The 22,458-nt window shown below is 40.8% G+C and overlaps 1 protein-coding gene across 2 annotated transcripts in view; it reads left to right on the plus strand.

The window, feature by feature from the left end:
* Positions 1-22,458, plus strand: part of LOC136874352 (CD166 antigen homolog) — a 330,865-nt gene that overhangs the window by 105,724 nt on the left and 202,683 nt on the right. For both annotated transcript variants that reach the window (XM_068227725.1, XM_068227724.1), the window contains exon 3: positions 19,233-19,661. In XM_068227725.1, the coding sequence (XP_068083826.1) occupies positions 19,233-19,661 (429 nt within the window). The remainder of the gene's footprint in view (positions 1-19,232; positions 19,662-22,458) is intronic.

Here is a 22,458-nt window from a genome sequence, read left to right on the forward strand (position 1 = left end):
ATGGAGATGGATTGGGCACACCCTGAGAAGATCACAAGAGAGTATCACAAGACAGGCATTGAGTTGGAATCTACAAGGCAGTCGCAGGCAAGGCAGACCGAGGATTACCTGGAAGAGAACCATAGATAAGGAGATTGCTGGAGTTAACAAGACATGGAGGGAGGTGAAAGCATTGGCGGCAGATAGAACAAGCTGGAGAAATTTCGTCGAGGCCCTATGTTCCACATGGAATTAAAGGAAATAAGTCAAGTCACCGTCCAAACTTGCAATTTTATAGAGTACACGGATCCTTTCTTTTTGAAATTGTGTCGAGTGAAACATTTGCACCACAGCTAGCAGTCGTTCAAGTAAAGAAAAATGCGTAAGCGCTGACTTTCAATGGCGTCAATGCGAAATTTGAGGGAATTATCTTCATTAGTTGGACTTGATGCATGTTTGTGTGTCACAGGTACACTCAAACTGTTGGAGGGCAAATTAAATCTGGTTCCACAGTCAACAATGTGGCCATTTATTGAGACTTGAAGGGGTTATTTTCGCAAGGACAAGTGGTTTCTATTGCTGTAATAAATCGTTGTGTATTATTTTCAGTGTAAATGTTACAATGGCAAATGGCTGTAGTAACCAGTATATTGAATTCAATTCCTTGTATCGTCGAAAACCTTAGTACGTTAGAGTGATGTTGAACAGTTAGGAAAGAAGGAAAATAATAACACGTTCTTATATTGCTTTGGTCACCCCTTTGCCAGCTACTAGCACTTGAAATTCTAGCTTTCGTAATGGTCACCACTGACAGATTGGAATTAATAGCGCGTGAACTCCTCCCACGTGGACGACACGTTCGCCATACGTCTCCCCTGTCCATCACTCTCTCCATCTAGGAAGGGCTGCGTGTTCACTCACAGATGGAATCGAACGCTGTGAAACAAGATCGATTAGTCGAGGATGGACAGCAGGGAGGACAAACATGATTAATGACTCTTCATGAAAGGACATGGACGTTTGCGATGGTTCATCAATTAATGAGCTTATAGAAATGACAGATTGATTGAAGTGAATATATAATGTGTGATGAGGTGGCGTGGAATTATTTTTCATTTCAATCTAGTTCATGTCTTCGCTTCTAGTGACTTTTATAGTTCATTTCCAGAACCGTCCCCTTATTCTGCAACTGAGGTTTGCTTCTTGAATACGAAAGATTCAAGATATGTACAGGTAATTGATTTGATTGATGTGTAGCCTCCGGAGCGGCCTGGTGAAGGTGTTTGTAGTTGACAGGGTGTTTGTGATGATAATGATGATGATGATGATGATGATGATGATGATGATAAGGTTGGGAGAGGGTGAAAGCCAGTGTCGACACATAATCTACTCCTATCTTTAACACCATCCGCCGGACGAATGCCCTCACTCCATATTATGAAGACTGCGGAAAGGTTTGTAATTGTTGAACACATACACTGACTGACAGAGCAAATGCAACACCAAGAAGGAGTGGTCAGAACTTTATGCCAATTGCAGGGTAGACTGACGTCACTGAGGTATGCTCATGATGTGAAATGCGCCGCTGTGCTGCGCACGTAGCGAACGATAAATGGGACACGGCGTTGGCGAATGGCCCACTTCGTACCGTGATTTCTCAGCCGACAGTCATTGTAGAACGTGTTGTCGTGTGCCACAGGACATGTGTATAGCTAAGAATGCCAGGCCGCCGTCAACGGAGGCATTTCCAGCAGACAGACGACTTTACGAGGGGTATGGTGATCGGGCTGAGAAGGGCAGGTTGGTCGCTTCGTCAAATCGCAACCGATACCCATAGGGATGTGTCCACGGTGCAGCGCCTGTGGCGAAGATGGTTGGCGCAGGGACATGTGGCACGTGCGAGGGGTCCAGGCGCAGCCCGAGTGACGTCAGCACGCGAGGATCGGCGCATCCGCCGCCAAGCGGTGGCAGCCCCGCACGCCACGTCAACCGCCATTCTTCAGCATGTGCAAGACACCCTGGCTGTTCCAATATCGACCAGAACAATTTCCCGTCGATTGGTTGAAGGAGGCCTGCACTCCCGGCGTCCGCTCAGAAGACTACCATTGACTCCACAGCATAGACGTGCACGCCTGGCATGGTGCCGGCTAGAGCGACTTGGATGAGGGAATGGCGGAACGTCGTGTTCTCCGATGAGTCACGCTTCTGTTCTGTCAGTGATAGTCACCGCAGACGAGTGTGGCGTCGGCGTGGAGAAAGGTCAAATCCGGCAGTAACTGTGGAGCACCCTACCACTAGACAACGCGGCATCATGGTTTGGGGCGCTATTGCGTATGATTCCACGTCACCTCTAGTGCGTATTCAAGGCACGTTAAATGCCCACCGCTACGTGCAGCATGTGCTGCGGCCGGTGGCACTCCCGTACCTTCAATGCTCTGTTTCAGCAGGATAATGCCCGCCCACACACTGCTCGCATCTCCCAACAGGCTCTACGAGGTGTACAGATGCTTCCGTGGCCAGCGTACTCTCCGGATCTCTCACCAATCGAACACGTGTGGGATCTCATTGGACGCCGTTTGCAAACTCTGCCCCAGCCTCGTACGGACGACCAACTGTGGCAAATGGTTGACAGAGAATGGAGAACCATCCCTCAGAACACCATCCGCACTCTTATTGACTCTGTACCTCGACGTGTTTCTGCGTGCATCGCCGCTCGCGGTGGTCCTACATCCTACTGAGTCGATGCCGTGCGCATTGTGTAACCTGCATATCGGTTTGAAATAAACATCAATTATTCGTCCGTGCCGTCTCTGTTTTTTCCCCAACTTTCATCCCTTTCGAACCACTCCTTCTTGGTGTTGCATTTGCTCTGTCAGTCAGTGTACATGCTTTTGGCACGTAAACTAGTGATTAGAAATGATATACGGCCAACTCACCTACAATGACGGCCAACATTCTGATTATAATGTTATAGTTTCAGGACTACTACTACTAAACGTTTTCATTCCTCCCCTGAAGGGGGAAGTGGGTCTCCTAGACGGTGACGCCGTCTCTCAGGTCAGGAGATCTGTATCGGAGGAGGAGATGTGCGGAGAGGGTGGCCGGCCATGGCCTATACTACGAACTCTTCCGAGAACGGAAAATCATTCTCAGGACAGCCGCCGGTGAACACCAGCCTCTCTTCGTCTCCCGACTACATAGGCGTGGCCAGTTGTGGGCCGAGACCAACTCTACATTCACCGACCCTAGTTTTTGGACTTACCCCATTCATAATGCAAGCAATATTTTAAGACTTTACCGACCGAGATGATACATTCACCAGCACTTTGAAGGAACCCTCTTTCAGGACGTTAAACACGTAGATCTTTATTTATTCAGCATGATTTTCTATTCGTATTTCTCTGTAAAACAATAGTCTCCACCGCCATTAACCCGTAGTTTGTCTTTAAAACGTGGCTGGTCACAGAAGAGCGCTGTGATCACTTAAGGAGACAACACTGAAAGCGGCTCTCTGGAAAACATTGTTCCAAAATTAGTCTCTAAAGATGGGCGTTTGTTAGTTCACAACACTAAAAAGGGGAAGGAGAATTGCGCGTTTGGGTGTTTGTGGTGATGATGTAGGGAGAGGGCGAAACCAGGTTGGAATCGAACGCTGTAAAACAATATATATTATAGTCAACGTTGGACATCAGGGAAGACAAAAATGACTCTTAATGATGAGTTTGGCTTCAGAAGAAACATCTGATCTTAGAGGATCGAATTAAGAAATACAAGCTTACGCACATGGCATTCGGAGGTCTACAGTAGAAATGGCATTCGATAATGTTGATTGGACCAAGCTATCTGAGATTCTGAAGCTGATCGGGATTAGATACCGAGAAAGAAGAATTATCTACAGTCTGTACAAAAATCAGCCTGCAAATAAGAATCAAAGGCTATGAAAAAGCAGCTGCAATCCAGGAAGGAGTGAGGCAAGGCTGCAGTTTGTCCCCTCACCTTTTCAATGTTTACATAGAAACGGCGAGAAAGGAAATCAAATACGAATCTGGAAAAAGAGGAAATGAAAACTCTTGAGATTTGCCGATATTATTGTTTTATTATCTGAGTCTTCAGAAGACTTGGAGAAATTGCTGAATGGTATGGACACAGTCTTGGTGAAGTAGTACAAGAAGAAAAATAAATAAATCCAAACAAAGGTAATGGAGTGCAATCGAATGAAGGCAGGTGATGCAGGAAATATTAGGTTAGGAAATAAAGTCTTAAAGAAGTAGATGAATATTGTTTTTTGGGTGGTAGAATAACTAACGGTGGCAGAAGTAAGGAGAACACAAAATGCAGACTAACTCAAGGAAAGCCTTTCTTAATAAAACATGTGTTCATTTCGAACATTGATATAGGAAATAGAATGACGTTTCTTAAGACCTCCTTCTGGAGCGTGGCATTGTATGGAAGGGAAACATGGACGATAACGAGCTCAGAAAGAAAGAGAAGAGAAGCTTTTGAAATGTGGTGTTACGGAAGAATGTTGAAGGTGAGGTGGGTGGATCGAATCATTGATGAAGAGATACTGAATCGAATATGTGAGAAGAGAATGATTTGGCGAAATTTGACGAGAAGAAGGGATAGAATGACAGGCCACATCTTAAGACATCCAGGACTTGTTCAGTTGGTTTCTGAGGGAAGTGTAGGTGGTAAGAACGGTAGAGGTATACCTAGGTATGAATATGACAAACAGATTAGAGTAAATGTAGGATGTAGACTACTAATACGTAGAAATGAAAAGGTTAGCACATGATAGAGTGGCATGGAGAGCTGCATCAGGCCAATCTATGGTCGGTAGCAGAAATGTAGTCCGGCTCAATGGGTAAATTGTTTAGAGTGCTAGCCTTTGGTCACAGGGGTCCCGGGTTCGATTCCCAGCAGGGTCGGGAATTTTAACCAAAATTGGTTAATTCTCCCGGCACGGGGACTTGGTGTATGTGCTGTCTTCATCATCATTTCATCCTCATCACGATGCGCAGGTCACCTACGGGAGTAAAATCAAAAGACCTGCATCAGGCCTCTTCGGATGCTACACGACAACGAACAACGAACGAAGCAGAAATGGATACTTCTGCCATATTTTCCTCAGTCCCACATGTTCTGTCTATGCAACACCGACCTTACAAGTGATTGTGCTAAACTGGGTGACAAGTCAAATGCCTCCTGTGGTTCAAATATCGAACCTGATCCGAGTTTAGCGTCACTGTGTGCCTGAGATATTGATCTACAGTGCATACTGTAAATATGTTTGAGATTTCGCTTCATATACCATCTGAAATCATAAAATGCACAACTTTTTGGAATACTGTAACTAAAACTCGTTGAACAGTTGAAAAATAAAGAGATTGTGCATGAATTTCTATATTTAGGTCCATTGCCTTTAGGCTAACTGCGTTACGCAACTTCAGCTGTGAGCTTGCATTCGGGAGATAGTGGGTTCGAATCCCACCATCGGCAGCCCTCGAGACGGTTTCTCATTTTCACACCAGGCAAATTCTGGGATTGTACCTTTATTAAAGCCACGGACGATACATTCCCAAACCTAACTCCTTCCCACCCTTCCGTTGCCGAAACACTGCGATGTGATAATGCGACTTTAAACAAGTAGCCAAAAAAGTACTTCGAAAGATATGGCAGCCATGATAGTGATAAAACAAAACACAAAGCAGTGTCTTATTAACACTTTTCTCCATATTCTTCTATGGTTGTGTAATTTGGGCAAGTAAGGCAAGAGAAAAATATCATATTGATGATTTTAAATCTGGTTCTGGAGACGATTGCTTCGGATTCTACGGACAGAGAACGACGAATGATTACAGAATAAAATAACTGGCAGTACAAAGAGACGCCCTCCATCATAATAAGAATATTTTATCGGCTAGATAATTAAATGGAAAGGAGAGGACTTGGAGAAAGGTCACTATCCAAGGAAAAGTGAATGATAAAAGGTCAAGGGGGAGGCCGGCAAAGAAATGGATTTCTCAGGTGTAAGAAATCATTCACTTGCACCTTAGAAACTCGATGCAGAAGGCATACTATTAACGAGAATGGACAAATTTAGTATCTATTATCACACAATATGTGAGCAAACGTATTTGACCATGATGCACAGGAATGATGAGCTTAACAAGTAAAGAGAGAGCGCAGCTAAGTTAGAGGGTGTTTTTGTAGTTTCAGGGCAAAACAACACGTTCTGCGACAAAATAAAAAAAATACAACTGCGAAAGGCACAGAGGTATCTGAATGCAAATGTTTGAAATTTTATTTCCTATCTCCTGTAAAGTGTCAGTTTTTGGAATCCCTTGGCTTTACTCCTGTACCCTTGAATTTACGCGTATCACTGAATGCAATTTTGTCTGTTCCGCACGTCTCCCTTCTATCGTCTTTATGTGAAAAATATCCGGCTCCTTAGCTGAATGGTCAGCGTAGTCGCCTTTGGTTCAGAGGGTCCCAGTTTCTATACCCGGCCGGGTCGGAGATTTTAACTTTAAATGGTTAATTCATTGGTGCGGGGACTGGATGTTTGTATTCTCACCAACATCGCTGCAATTCTCACACCACACTGTTCCCCATTACAGTAACACACAGTATCCTATACACGGCAGATGCCGTCCACCCTCGTCGGAGGGTCTGCCTTACAAGGGCTGCACCAAATTATTATTATTATTATGTGCAAAATCTTTATGATTATTTCTGGAAAGCGTTATCCATATCACGCGAAACAGTTTGTAGTGACATGAATATACAGCATCTCTGATAACGGTTATCATCTTCTTTGCGGACTGTACTTGCTAATAAGGCTTATTAAAGCCTTCTTAATACTTCCTTTGCTTCTCATTGTTTCACATTTCTCGCTGCTTACTTTTCTTTAGCCTTTGTTGTTAGATACCGTTTTCGGTTCTCCTAAATTCCTTGACCCGTCTCTGTTAATTAAAGCGCGAAGATCTCTCACTTGAAAGTAAGGGAGTAATTGAGTGTAGCCGTGCTAACTAATACTCATTAGAAACTTTCTCGCCTTACTGGTGACAGAATAGGCAGCATTACATCGAGACATGACAGTTATTTAATTGCGTTGGTACAATATGTCTTCAAAATGTGTACCATTACATACCAGACATGGTTGAAAACGATTCTGAATATTATTAAATATGCTGCTGAAGAAAGGTTGATGAAAGAATATAACAAATGACGTTATCTTCTCGTGTAATTCGGGAGTGTTTGCAGGTGGGTGATCTGCCTTGAAAAATTATCTTTTCAGCATGCCCCATATGTAGACATCTGGCGCCGTGAGATCCTGGGAGTAGGACGTGTGCGGTAATGGAGTTCCACGAGAAATTAGACTAGTTCCAACAAAGTGTCGTTGCAGACTCCCCGCGCTGTGCGCTGTAGTTCCATCCTGCTACAGCCATCGTTGGAGGGGTAATTTTCTGGCGCCACAAAAATGGCGCCATTCCTGCACGAATGTGGGTAAAAGTCTCTTTAGACTACCTGGTGTTAACCAATTGAATTCGACTGATAACGGTGCGCGCTATGCCGCTAGGCATGCTGGTTAGAGGCGGCAAACTATTGATAGTAATCGCCATCGATATTCTCCGATATTATGAGTTCTACTATCGATAGTATTCTATAGTTTTCAAAAAGTGAATCGAATCATATGATTATGCCCGAAAATAGAACATTTATTATTGAACACAATCCACAAAATATCAGTAGAAAGCACAACTATTTCATGCTACATAATTTCTGAAATTCAAATCGGAATTACTCATAAATTTCTTCAGTGGCACGTCCGAGACATTCTCGGGCTGCACGCGCTTGTCCATGAAGTGTCCGCCCGAGAAATTCTCGTTCAGCTGCAGTGTTCATTTCTCAATCGCCCGATATTTTCTCGGATATTGTAATATCTCTTGAAAAATGTTTTAAAACATTCTCAACAGATGGCAGGAGAGTTTTCAGTTGCTTTCATGAAGTCTTTGACCTAAAATGTGCTTTATCTTCTCTCGCCTACATACAGTCTCTGACAACATATAAATATCATTGTTTGTCCCGTATTGGCATTATCTCAACTAAGGTTAGGTTGAATGGAGACTCCCACCTTCCAAAGTGCTAAATAGCTTTTCTGCCGGCACTGAAGTCGCAGATACGCAGATATACTTAAATGCACACCTATGAATTCGAACAAAGTCCTCACGAGTTAACTGCAAACAGCTGTACAATTTCTGTTAGCAAAATAAGCCAATTAGGAAAAAAAAAAAAAAACAATCGTTGACTATCGACAATAGGCAACTGACTATCGATGTATGACAATAGTGGTCGCTATCGATAATTATCGATAGTGCTATCGATAGTTTTCCGCCTCTAATGCTGGTTTTTTGTAAGGGGTTTAAGACTAGATGCCTTTTGTAACGCTTTATTTTAATCATTGGAAAATTCCAACCCAGGATCCACCGAGATTCTAGCCTCCGCTGTGAGTGGGTAAAGTCAGCTACTACTGTAAGCCACTGTGTAGCCATGCCCCTTATTTCGTAGCTATAAGGTAAACCAATAAAATAAAATACAATGTAAACAACAAAAATGGCCTCGTTTTCATGACCGAAGGATTGTGTATTAATTGCTAAGTACGAGGAGACTGCAAGAGAAATATCTCAAGGAAGTGAACCTATATGTAAACACTATCAGCAATGATCGATTCATGACGATCTTCGCATATTATTACTGTTGTTATTGTTACGGGGTTACCCGTGGATCAGCAGTAGTGAAAGAAGGTGCCGGGGTGAAAGGGTCTAACTACAAATTCATGAATTGATTAAAATTTTAACAAAGGTTATATTTCTTTAGGATTTCAGAAATCAACAACAGAACTTTAACAACTTTTCACTTAGTGAGATAACAATGACATATCAGGTACCATGACAAAGTTTAGACAAAGCAAGAAAATCCAAAATTTAGTGACTGTTTAGTAATCAGGGATTCCAGCCCCTCGCTTTACAATTATTGAGCACTCAGCTCAAGATTTACAAAAACACAAAATTATACAAGGGAAGAAATTCCTCAATACAAAGGAGCACTAGCTCCGTAACTTACAAAATCAAGCCTCCTAGAGGCACTTTTACAACACTTGAAAAAGAGCTAACGTGCTCTCTGTTTTCCAAGCCTCTCCAAGGCGATATCAGAAAATACAATCACTTGCCATCAAGGCACAACTTATAATTTGAAATAGGGGTATCTAGTACACAACCTATTGGGCCGTAGCGGAAAAGAACAGGTTAAGAAAATGGCCCGAAACACAAATGAAAGGAGGCGAATGCTTGCGCTCCTAGATATGAACACTTAAAACCTAAAGGGCACTAGGCTGATGAAACAGGGGCTATTCCCAAACTATGGAGGTGACTCGTATAAGAAGAAATTAAAGACGTTACGAAAAGGACGACAACCAGTTACAAAACGTAGTCACTTCAAACCAATATGAAGGGGATCTCGAGAGGGTATATCACTCTCTATCCCCGATTCAGAGTTAAAGATTTATGAATTTATTACATAAGCCGGCAGAAGTTATATTTACAGAAAAGTAGGTTACATCGTTAAAGTTTCGGACCTATCCCTCGGGTTAAACTGCGGAGCTAGCAAGAAATAAAGATGTTAACCGGCCATTACCTTGCTGAAGAACTGCTGCCTGATGAAAGAGGCGCCTCCCGCCTCCTGTTTCACACACAAACTTTGTTATATGTTGATCAAATGGCCAAGAGACGTGAAAATCCGCAGTTGTTAAACCCTCGGGGAAAGTTCGAGACCTTTCATGAATAATCAAGCCATACCCTCTCACTTTATTGGTTACCTGAAAGTTACACACAAAATCGAAGAAGAAGCCTGTGATAGGCCGAAAATTAATTACAGAAATTAGGGATTGGCTAAATTCAAAACTGGCGGAAGGAAAAGATCAATATCGCCAACCCAAAAATGAATGAACATAATTTAGTTAAGAAAAAACTTATGAATACAAAACTTCTTTAAATCAAAGTTCATCCACTTCGCACCAGGGTGCATGATCATAGTTTTTGTAGTGACATCTGTTGCAGAAGGTCCAAACTTCTTGATAAATGGTAAACAAAACACCTAGAATTTCATACAGTACATGAAACTTCAAAATAACAAAATTTCATTAGATTTCTGTAGTGACATCTTTTGAGTAACGGCTTAAGTAGATGTAGTTTCAAGTTTACCGTTCCTCCAGAAGAGGAGTTCCTTTGGGCGCAAGATTTAAATGTGCGGCTTAGAGGTGTACCTCACGGTACAGTTATTATTAATATTATTATTATTATTATTGAAGAATTCTTAATATGTTTTCATGTAATAAGATTTGAATTTCCGTTGCATTGCTATAATTTTTATTAAGTTAATGTGAGTAAATGCAATATAACATAACTGATGTTATGGCAGTAAATACATTGCAAAAATTTTGTTGAAGTTAACCACATTAAAATTTTCTTTTTAAGAATGTATCCCACAGCTAATCTAAGATCGACAACTGCTGTTTGACTTTCTTCCATGTTAAAACAAAATGCTGTTGAATAATTTTTGACAAGATTTGACAACTTTTCTTGTGAAGTATTGAATTGAATTTGATGGTGTACAACAGGCATTATGATGAAATGAAAGACACATTAGATAGTCATTTCAATACAATTTTAATTACAAGTGGTTTATGATGAGTAAGATCCGCCTTCGTAGCGTAACTGTTAGTACTATTAGCTGCCCTCCTCGGTAGTCTAGGTTCGATTCACAGTGCTGCCAGAGGTTTAAAAATGGGAGGAGATCTGGTAAGTGGTTAAAATGGTACATTGAAAAGAGCTGCATAACTCACAACGAGGACACGAGTTTACTACAATAAGAAGCGAATGGCATCGTAGAGGGCAATTGTGAGGGGTCCAGGAGCTCACAAATTGGGAGCGTAGGTTGGCGACCACGGGACCTTTAGCTAAGTCCTGGCATTGCTTCTAGCTACTTGTGCCAGACTCCTCACTTTAATCTATCCTATCCGACCTCCCTTGGTCAACCCTTATTCTTTTCCGACCCCGACAGTATTAGAGAATTTTATGCCTAGGGAGCCTTTCATTTTCACACCCTTCGTGGCCCTTGTATTTCGTTGTTGGCCTATATTTTCATTTTTCGAGATGTCCGGTCCCTTCCAGTTTTTTCTTTGATTAGTGTTATATATCGGATGGTTGCCTAGTTATACTTCCTCTTAAAACAATAATCACCACCATCACTACAGCCACCACCGTAGCCTACATTAATGAAGCGGTGTTTCTGTGAATCCTGTCATTCTGAACGTCTCTTAAGACTGTCACTATTGAAATGAAAGCTAAACGTATAGCTTAATGTTATATTAATAATTAATGCAGTCAATTGCATTTAATACATTTGCCCAGGCAACGTCGGTACTACTGAGCCGTCAAATCGCCCCACGAAAAGAATGATAAGAATTACATGCGCTTGTAAAAAAATGGTATAAACGTGACAAAAATAAAATGCGTTTAAGAAACAAAAGCTAAATAACAAAACCAAGCACAGATAAACATCATAGCGAATTTCTGCATCAGTATAAGTCATGCCGTGATGTACAGTACTGCTGCACACCACAGCATCAACATCTTCAGTAACATCTGCTGCACAGTACAAGAATATTAGAACACACACATAAATAAATAGATGACTTCTCTTCGCTGCCAGCGATTCATAGCGAAACGGATTACGCGTAACATGTACCGTACCAAAGCAACTCAGAAGGAATGCAACAAAGCGATGGCTGTTGCCGCGATTGTGCTTCCTCCCTGCGAATGTCTTTATTAAATAGAGTATGTTAAGCAATTATTTTAATAACTCACGGGCAAAAATCATGCCTTATCCATTTTCTTTCTTTCATAATACAATATAAAGTACATTTATTCCTTAATCACGAGGAATTATGAATGTCTAAAAGGGGGTGTGTTCACTCCTTGTAAGAGCAATACTGTTTTCTTAATATGAATGAACTATAGGTGACGAGAGAAACACGCAGCGAACTGTGTTGATACAACATGTGTTCAAAATGTGCACCGTCACGTCTCACGCATTGTTCATAACGATACTTCTAGAAGATTGTTGAACATGTTGAAGAACACAGGCTGCCGCAAGTGTACGAACAACGACTGTTTGGTCTCTCGCAATTCTGGTCGTGCTGAAAGAATCCATTTTGCGAACAGATGATCCAACTAGGAATGTACTGACACTCGACAGGAGTGGTATTCAAACATTTTGGTTGGCGTACCCCAAAATCCAATATTTTCACCGTCTTACCCCCAAAGTACGAGTATATTGCGATTATACCAGAAATGACAAATGATTGTTGCTGGATGCCAAATAACATTAACAATCATCATCATCATCATCATCATCATCATCATCATCATCATCATCATCATCGCAGCTTATCCCGTTTGCACAGGGTCCCTGCACGCACCGATGCATGAAAAAGTTGTGGGCTGGATTTAAGGTCACATGACAACACGGGCAACACCTGGAATCAAACCACGGTCACCGGGATGACAGGCAAACAGCTAAGCCACCAGACCACTCTGTTCCCCAATAGCAATATTGTATTGTATATATATATCGTCGTTGGGCAAATGAAACCCCGTAATTCCTTCGGAATAAAGCTTACAGAAGAAGTCCAAAACTGAGCGCTGGAGAACTGTTCCTAGCATTTTCATTGCTTATTAATAGCCCAATGTCCGGCTGCATGGCTAAATGGTTAGCGTGTTGGCCTTTGGCCACAGGGGTCCCGGGTTCGATTCCAGGCAGGGTAGGGATTTTTAACCATAATTGGTTAATTTCGCCGGCACAGGGACTGGGTGTATGTGTCGTATTCATAATCATTTCACCCTCATCACGACGCGCAGGTCGCCTACGGAGTCAAATCAAAAGACCTGCACCTGGCGAGCCGAACATGTCCTCGGACACTCCCGGCACTAAAAGATATACGCCATTTCATTTCATTTCAACAGCTCAATTAGGCGACCATTGGAGTCTTCTGTTCCCTTCTCAGACAACGCGGTAAGCCTTCAGAGGACAGGAGAAACGTGGTTCTCTCGTTATTGGAATTACGACGTTTTTCATTGCGTAGCAACGATATATATATATATACGCGTACAATTATTAATGCAGCAATTACCATTGTACTAAACCAACTGCTGGTGAAAAAATTGAAATGAATGAGTGGATTTAGAAACAAAAAATAAAAATGAGCAATACATCATGAGTAAGCATTTTTGCATACCTAGTGAATGGGAAGTACAAACCCAAACCTGATGGCGCAACAGCCCCGAAGGGCCATGGTCTATCAAGCGACCGCTGCTCAGTCCGAAAGCCTGTAAATTACGAGGTGTCGTGTGGTCAGCGCGAAGGATCCTCTCGACCGATTTTCTTGGCTTTCTAGACCGGCGCCGCCATCTCACCGTCAGATAGCTCCTCAATATTGTATTCACGTAGGCTGAGTGGACCACAAACCAGCCCCCAGATGCAAGTAAAAATATCTGACTGGCCGGGAATGGAACCCAGGGCCTCCGAGTAAGAGGCAGGCACGCTACCCCTATACCGCGGGGCCGGCGGGAGAAAAAAACTGACACATATTTTAGAATGAGTAATTCGGAATGGGGATTCTGTGTAATGGTAGACAAAAGCACTAAATCAAAAAAAGTTAAATTACTATTTTTATCATAAAAAGTCATTTAAAATATACGATATATAAAATATACTATATTATATGAGGCAATTACGATATTTTTTCTCAATCTTTTGCGCACAAGTCAACTGAGGTCTTGCGGTACGTAATAAATAGTTACGTAAGACATAACTCCTGCTAAAGTTGGTTGCTATGTTTATAGATTTTACGTGAACTATTAACTTTGACCACGCTTCCTTAAAATTTTACCGGTAATACGAACTCTTCAGAAGGTCGGAGGTGATTAATTTATTTCGCTGTTTGAACCTTCCGATTTCTTTTCTTTAAAAAAGAAACACGTAGGTTAGGTGTAATTACAAGAGTTAGTGACAATGCTACTGACCTATTATGTTCAGTTCAAATACAAGTGATTAAAGCGAGCGAGTTGGCCGTGAGACTAGGGTCGCACAGCTGTAAGATTGTATTCGGGAGATAGTAGATTCGAATGTCACAGTCGGCAGCTTTGAGAATTGTTTCCTGTGGTTTCCCATTTTCACACCAAGAAAATTATGGGGCTGTAGGTCTACCTTATTTAAGGCCACGGCCGCTTCCTTCTCACTTGTGGACCTTTCCTATCCCAACGTCATCATAAGACCTATCTGTATCAGTGCGATGTAAAGCAAATTGTAAAAAAAGGAAAGAACAAGAAAAAGAAAAGAATATAAAACATAACTGGCTTTTGCAGGTCCATTGTCATTCGCCTTCCAGTACTGGTTTGAAGACAAATTTGTTTGATACTCGTCTGATGTATAGCTGTGCGAATAGGTAAAATGTACGAATGCTGGTAGAATAATCAGGTCTCCCGTATTTCCCTGGTTTTCATGTATCTAACTTATTGTAGTTTCTTCAGTCTCCCGCATCGCATATTTCATTTAAGAATATTTGTCCTGTAATTTTAGTTTTTATTGTCTTGAGAGTATGTTGAGAAAAAACCCAGGAAAATATGATTTTTCTAGAGATCGAAGTACGTATTGTAGGTTTCTTTTTCAAACGTTCGCAGTGTGAGCCGGAAATCGCAAGGTCGAAAAGGTTTAATCTGTTGGCTGTTAGCACATTGCGCTTGTTTCCATCCGCTTCCTCTTACGTGTTATCGTCTTTGAGTGTAATAATGTTTTATGCTGTTATAAACACGTGTGAAATTCCTGATTTTGTGAATATGGGTAAATTGGTTATTGCACAGTGGGACGGCGAACAACTGAGCAAACCACTAAAGAAAAAGCCTCCGTACATGTGTGTACATCAATCCAGATGGGAGAGAACGTATTTATGGTTAGGGCCAGTTTGAAGCATACTGCTCTTTGTGCCCACGGAGGTAACAATGATTGTTTGCAGCACTTATCAATCAACAGGTAAGGTAATATTTCTGGAGACAGATTTATTAATATGCGTGCTATATTAAAGACTGTAACGGATTCGGCTTAGCTCCGCCTCATTCAGCTTTTGATTCCGCACTCCTCCCCGTGTATCGAAAGACTGCCACCTTTCGTCTGTGTCAGCGCGCCGAACTACAGTACCCTGCATGTCATCGGCGCTAACTCTACTCATAAATTCCAGTATGTTCTTCGCCGTTTGTATGTGCAAGTGTGTCATAATTTCCCCTCTGCATCTCCTCTCTCCATGTGCCTGTTAAAGCCGACTCTATCGGCCTACTACGAGAGACGTTCTTCGATAATTGGAGAGAGAGAGGGGATGTTTATCATACTGATGTCAATTTTCTACTTATTTTTAAAACCTTTCCACACCACCATGGAACTTTACTATTCCACCATGAGGTATCGTAACTTGAATTTGTACATTATGCATACATGTGGCTAAATATTTTCGAGTGATTGTACTCATTCAGATAAACGATATGAGAACTAGCTGATTCTTAATTCCTTCCACTTGTAACGCTACTTGAACATTTGTAATTTAACATTCTTCCTTCAAAATTTTAGTAATTTCTGTACTTCAACGTTGCTTATACATTTTACTGGGAAGATCATCTTTGTCTGTTAATTGGCGTTCGATTTGGTCCTCGTGTATTCGTGCAATATACACTGATTTATAGAACTTACTTCAAGAATCGTGCAGGCTAATGCTTTGAAGTTAGCTCTTTTCTTACGGTACGGTTCATTCTGTTTTAGCTTGTGGATAATTTTTCTTTCACGCATATTCTATAAGTTCTTTGTAATATTTTTTATCTGGACCTTTCATTACTGTTCGCGACTTTCACCTGTATTTTCCTACTATTTTCTTATTTATTTTATGTACGTTGGTTGGGAAACATTTGTCTTGTTTCATGTGATTAATTCATAATGTCGGATGATATACCTGTTGTGTAATACTGCATTGTATTTCTGTAACCATTCTTTTGCAATAGTTCTGTAACACGTCAAGATATGAGCTGTGATATTCTATTTGTTTGGTCCTGATGCTGATAACTAAAGTCCGGATTATTAGGTGCTGATAGGTTAGAATGCAAAATTACTTAGGCCAGTAACAAGTATACCCTACACTGTGCAACGGTTATGCTATGAGATTTGCATAGAAATTAGGGGTACAGCCTATAGAACTCCCTGAAATTATGCTACTCTTCCTACATTATGGTACAATAGGTTGCATGACACTTCCTACAAACCAAATTACTTTGCATTCTAACCTATTACCACCTACAAATCCGAGGTATACTGACAACTTGTCGGGTTTGTGCTCCAAATACTTCTGTTTTGCAAAACCGATGGTGGTATTCTTGTTTTATCCTCCTCTAATTCATATTTATTTTATTCTTCTCTCATGTACTATCCATGGCTCACCTTTCCTTGCCCAGCACTTGCTTACAGGTTGTTTCATATTGAGTAATCATCACCCACGTCTTAAGATATTAGTTATAATATTAACTTTCGCAGGATATTATGGCAAGGAATGGGGTGCAAAACAAAGCAGCAAAACCTCGAAGTGTTTTAATGCCCTTAAATCAGCTGAAAGAACCGGTGACTTCAAAATGGTCGCTGAAGTAGCTATGATCTACCAAGCAGCGAAATACTATTTAAGCGGAAGAGCGTAGACTGATGAAACAAACTACTTTGAGAACCATTAAGGAATCCTGATGAATTGATGCATTATCAGGTAGTTATATTAAAACGGAAATCTTTTTCTTCTTCCACCGATTTTCCCACACTGTGCGGTCGCGGGTTTGAACTAGGTCGCATATGTGGATTTGGCCCAATTTTACGACCGGATGCCCTTCCTGACTCCAATTTTATCTGGAGGGATTTAATCACTATTGCGTGTTTCTGTGGTGGTTGGTAGTCTGGTGTATTGTCTGTATATGAAGAGGATATTGTTGGGACAAAGACACAAACGCAGTCCCCAAGCCAGAATAATTAATCACAAGCGATTAAACCCCCATCCCGGCTGGGAATCGAACGCGGGACCTTCTGATGCGAAGGCCTCAACGCTGACCATTCAGCCAAGGAGTTGGACAAAAGACCTATCCCAGTTATTTCTGGGGTCGCTGAAGCCACTCAAGCTGATTTTGGTTTTGGCTGGGGATTTAAAGCTGAATGCCCTTCCTGCCACTACGTGAATTTTGAGACGAAAATCTCGACCCAGTATTACCGAGATTCGAATACTAGGGTGGGAAGCGAGCAGCTAAGCTACTGAGGCAATCGTCCCCCCTGTATTAAAGCGGAAATGTTAGTACAAAATAATTCGCTCCGAAAAATATCAGATTTCATATCCTAGATGAGCAGTTTTAACTATTCCGGGGTTTCCGTAACTCAGAGGATTAGAAAGCGCCTGGTGTGAATGGGTGGACAAGGAATTAGACCATAACACAGCATATTTTGATATTTTGTTTCCTTTTTTTCTCGTTTAAATTGGTAAATAGAAAATCTGAATGAATAACAGCAATATTAATGAGCTTGTTAGCTCTAGCAATAACAACGACTTAAAGTCCGAAAATCAGGTACAAATTTTACAAATGGCAATAGCTTGGTTGGTATACACAGAAAAGAATATAATTGTTCTTGATAGGAACAGGATTTTACAAAGGGCATGTTTTGCTCTGATCATTTATACGACATAGGAGTCTGAGCCCCAGAAGGTGCTATAGTCCAGGCTCGCAGAGGCATAAATTTCTTGCTGCGTACTAAGTTACACCTGACAATTCATCAGTTGTCCTCAATTAAAGCGTTTACACTATGCAGCCCCAAGGTGGGCTTGTTTATTGCTCAACAGTTTATAACTTTCTCTTTAAGAAGGGAAGTTCACACCAGAAACAATTCTAAACACAACAATAAATTTACAGGGGCATAATTGCCCATCCTAAGTGGCCTTAGTGAAAAAAGGTTGAATATGACTGGCCATAAACAAAAGGGTAGGGGGCGAAACACTTGCATAGAAATGGGTAAAACCCAAAGTGGGCACATGGCTATGATACAGAGGCTATGCCTATTCTACAGCGGGCTGACTGAGAGAGAAATATTAAAACCAAAAGTGATTAAAGGAATTTAGAAGTTTCGAAAACTGTAGTCACCCCATGCCAAGTTGAATGCGAACCAACAGAATGTAATCATTCTTTGTTCCCTTACATTACATATTTCCCAGTAGGGGATAGAGTCCTCAGACTTGCCGACAATTCTACATTTAAACCACAAAATTTAGAACTTTATATAAATAAAAGGGGTTGAAACCTTCCCCTCAAGCTATCCGCAGTAGCTATCACATAGCTATGAAAATTCTGCCATTACCTTGAGTTGCTGGGCCTTCCTAATGCCACCCGCGGCCTCTGTCTCCTGGTTCACGTCAATACACCCTCCTTACACTGGAGCATTCAGACAATATGGCCCTAAAACGCCCAGCTTGTGTAGTATTTTGAGGGTAAACTTCAAGAAATCTTTACTGATAGGCTGGATTCCAGTACACACCCCAAATTTTAGTTGGCTAGAGAAAATATTTACAGGTTTCTGATAGGATGATTGCTATTGAAGAACGAACCAGCTGTAGTGTTGACAACTTCGGTACATAAAAAACAATCCTAAGAACCAGGTTACAAAACATCAAAAATACAAATTTCTCTATGAAATAATTATAGTTTACCCCGCTAGATGGAGCAATTAAAGCTATGGTAGAGACATCTGGAAACCAAAGTGTTTTGTCATATACAAGTTCAAATTGGTTTACATAGATGGCCTTATAGAAGGCGCGCAGTGCAACTGGCCGGAGCAGGTGTATCCGCGGTACAGTAACAATTGGGAATAAAAACTAGATTAGAAAATATGAATTCTTCGAGCAATGTTCTATTGAAGTGGTTTTGAAAAATGTTGTTCAATTTATATTTTAAAACCTGGTAACCCAAGTTGCTGGTAATTTGCATCTTATTGTGAAAGCACAATCAAGAACTCCATGACTGTAGATACGTCCTATCTATAACTATAGTACCATCCTAATACGATTTATTTTGTTCCAGGTTCAGCAGACAGCCTCAACTCCCACACGTTCCGTCACCGTCAGCACGCCAGTGTGACTATAACAGCAGACACTGAAAACACGCCGACTACCACAACTGAGGAGACCATAACATTCTCCGCTGCACCCACAGCGCCACCTCCAGTAGACATGATCGTACGTCTTCATCAAGAAGCACGACTGCTATGTGATCTATACAAAGATACCAGACCTAAGTATACTCCAACATGGCGGCATAGTGATCAGACGGTCGTTGACGTGAATACAGCGCATGCGCTGGCGCATCGCTATACCCAAGATCCTCTGAGTGGAGAACTACGCATCGCTAATGTGAGGCTGGAGGATGGCGGTCTGTGGCGATGCGAAGAACGTGAGCTGGAGACGGGACTTATTATTGCACATTCATCAGGGATCAACCTCATCGTAACAGGTGAGTTATCGTACTACAAGAGTTTAATGCATGGTACAGAGATAGGGTTAACATATCCTTATATTTGGTGAAATTCTGCAAGAACAAATGGAATGAATAATAATAATAATAATAATAATAATAATAATAATAATAATTAATAATAAACCTCAATTATAAAAGGGATCTCGAAATTATCAAGAAAGCTGAAAGGAAAAATCATCCGAAAAATCCTTGGCCCAAAACTTACAGATGAAGGATACTGTCTACAATCGCACAAGATCACAGAAAAATATTCAAACATTCAAACTGATTTCCGTAAACGACGATTGAAATTTTATGGTAACATTATGAGGCTAGATGACAACCGACTAGCAAAGAAAATATTGATGTGCTCACAAACATTAAACACGATAACGGTTTGGATCAAACAAGCTCAAACTTATCTCAATAACGCCAACATCATACCTACAGATATCGAAGACCGCAACATTTTCAGACATAAGATTTACACTTGGGAAGTTGTTTCAGAAGATAAGCCCAGCAGATCTAGAAGAAAATGGACAGACGAACATCGAGCTAAACATAGCGGCATGATGAAAGAATTCTGGAAGAACAAGAGAAATAACAAGAACAAATCATAATTTACTTTATGTGAACAAAATAAATAAATAAATAAATAAATAAATAAATAAAAAAATAAATAAATAAATAAATAAATAAATAAATAAATAAATAAATAAATAAAGGGAATGATTATATCCTACAATTTACTCCTGAAAAGATATACTCAACTCTCATGATATAATTACTTAGAGACTTAGGAAAATCCAAATTAAAATGGATGATAACAGGGTGGGTTGTTCTTTTTTTCTTTTTGCTACTTGTTTAACATCGCACTAACACAGCAACGGTTTTCGGTGACGGAAGGATGTTGTCTGGATGTCGAATTTACGAACTCCTACAGTGCAATGTATTTAAGAATCATTTTTCTTTACACGTAAGAAAAGGAAAATGAACACAACGACAATTTTTTTGACGGGCTTCTTATTATCGGCACACTTTATCTTGGTGCATTTGTGTACGGGGAGGAGGAGTAAGGAGGGAGCTGTCCCGGTTCCGATAATGCTGCCAACTGAATGAAAATGAAATCTGTATTGAATTGAGAATATGATCGATCGATCGATATGAAGTTTCTAAACCGTTATTATCTTAAGCCAACAACTATACCACATACACATTATGTAACATTATATAACATTTCTCGATGCGAATCTTGCTCCTAGCATGAATTCTATAGTTTGGCTTTGCTGTGTAAACAACAACAGTACTAGTACGTAAAGTGTACGCAAGATGTCGCACAACGATGCTTAAGCGTTTCATAGTTTGTGTTTCAAAGGTTGCCAGTACGAATCTCGAAGATTGCCGAGGTCGACCGATTCAGCACTAGGGTGTAAATGCACCAAGATACATTGTGCCGATAATATACATATGTGGCTGGTAGGCGTGACCAGACTTAACGGAAATAATGGATAGGAAGAGTATTGGGAGATATGAGGTTTTAGAAGTAAGCCATCGAAATGTGGTTATGATGTACAGGCCCAAGTTATCAGAATGAAAATAATTGATCAAAATGTGCACACATGGAAGATGAAGACAGTGAAGATGATACAGTTAAGACATTTGATGAATGTTCAATTTTTATTTAAGAATGTACAGAAATAGTTCGAAGAATCAAAATGCCAAGAAGTCTGCTGATGTTATTTCCAGTAATTTATTCAATACACAGATAAATTCAATAATAATATTATCTCTTGTATAATTTACAAACTAATAAATTGAATGCATTAAAGACCTACTGTAGATTTAAAAACAGAATATCATTATTATGCTGTATTGAAGCCTTCCAGAACCATTTTTGCGTGAAAAATTTCTTGGGACTTTGGTGACATTGGCCGTCAGGCTTACTTACGGGGCAGTGACGACAATTATGCGCTTTTAGGTCGGACTCGGGAGTGTGTTAATTCTTTAAGTGAGGGCTAAAACAGGAAGCGCGCACAATGTGCATTAAGGAATATTTTGCTTGTGTCTGCGTGCACAATTCCTAATTACAAATAAGAGAAAATATCTATTGTGTACGTTGACCATACTTATGTGTATTAATCGCTCTGTGTCTCCTCTTGCTGGCAATCTAATTAAGAACTCGGAATTACTCATGCTATCGGTAAAGGGCCCAGATTAATCTTTGTTCTTGTCGGTGGAAAGTTGAAATGTTATCTTTGTCCGCGAGCCTGCACTACTCATGCATTGTGTATGTGTGTGAAGCGGGCTGCGGCATGAACAACGGCACAATTCATGAATGTCAAGTGCTGTGAAACTACACACGAAGCCTCACAACTCATCTTTGTGAAATAGCAATTGAATCAGACAACGCATTGTCGAGCGGGTTGCATCATCGTAGTAATCCTCTCTAATTAAAAATTATTGTGCAACAAGGTTCAAAAGGGCCAAAGATAATCGAACAAGCCCAAGACGTCCGCCACTGGGCGTATGAGAGCCTATGCACAGACGTTCAAAATGATGGGTACATTGTACTGTACAAGTTCCTCGCAGGTACATTTTCTCAGGAACAATTGTACCTATATCTATATATTTTTAGGAAAACATCTCACTGAGTTTTAAGTAGACGCAGAAGAGTTGTGACTATGAAGAGGGATTGACGAGAAATTTCTACCTAACCTTCTATTTAACAGTGTTGTGGTTCTTCATAATAAGTTGTCACAATATCCAGTGAAACAAGAAGCCTACAGTATCATTT

The sequence above is a fragment of the Anabrus simplex genome, chromosome 5 (assembly GCF_040414725.1).
Source record: "Anabrus simplex isolate iqAnaSimp1 chromosome 5, ASM4041472v1, whole genome shotgun sequence".
NCBI lineage: Eukaryota > Metazoa > Arthropoda > Insecta > Orthoptera > Tettigoniidae > Anabrus > Anabrus simplex.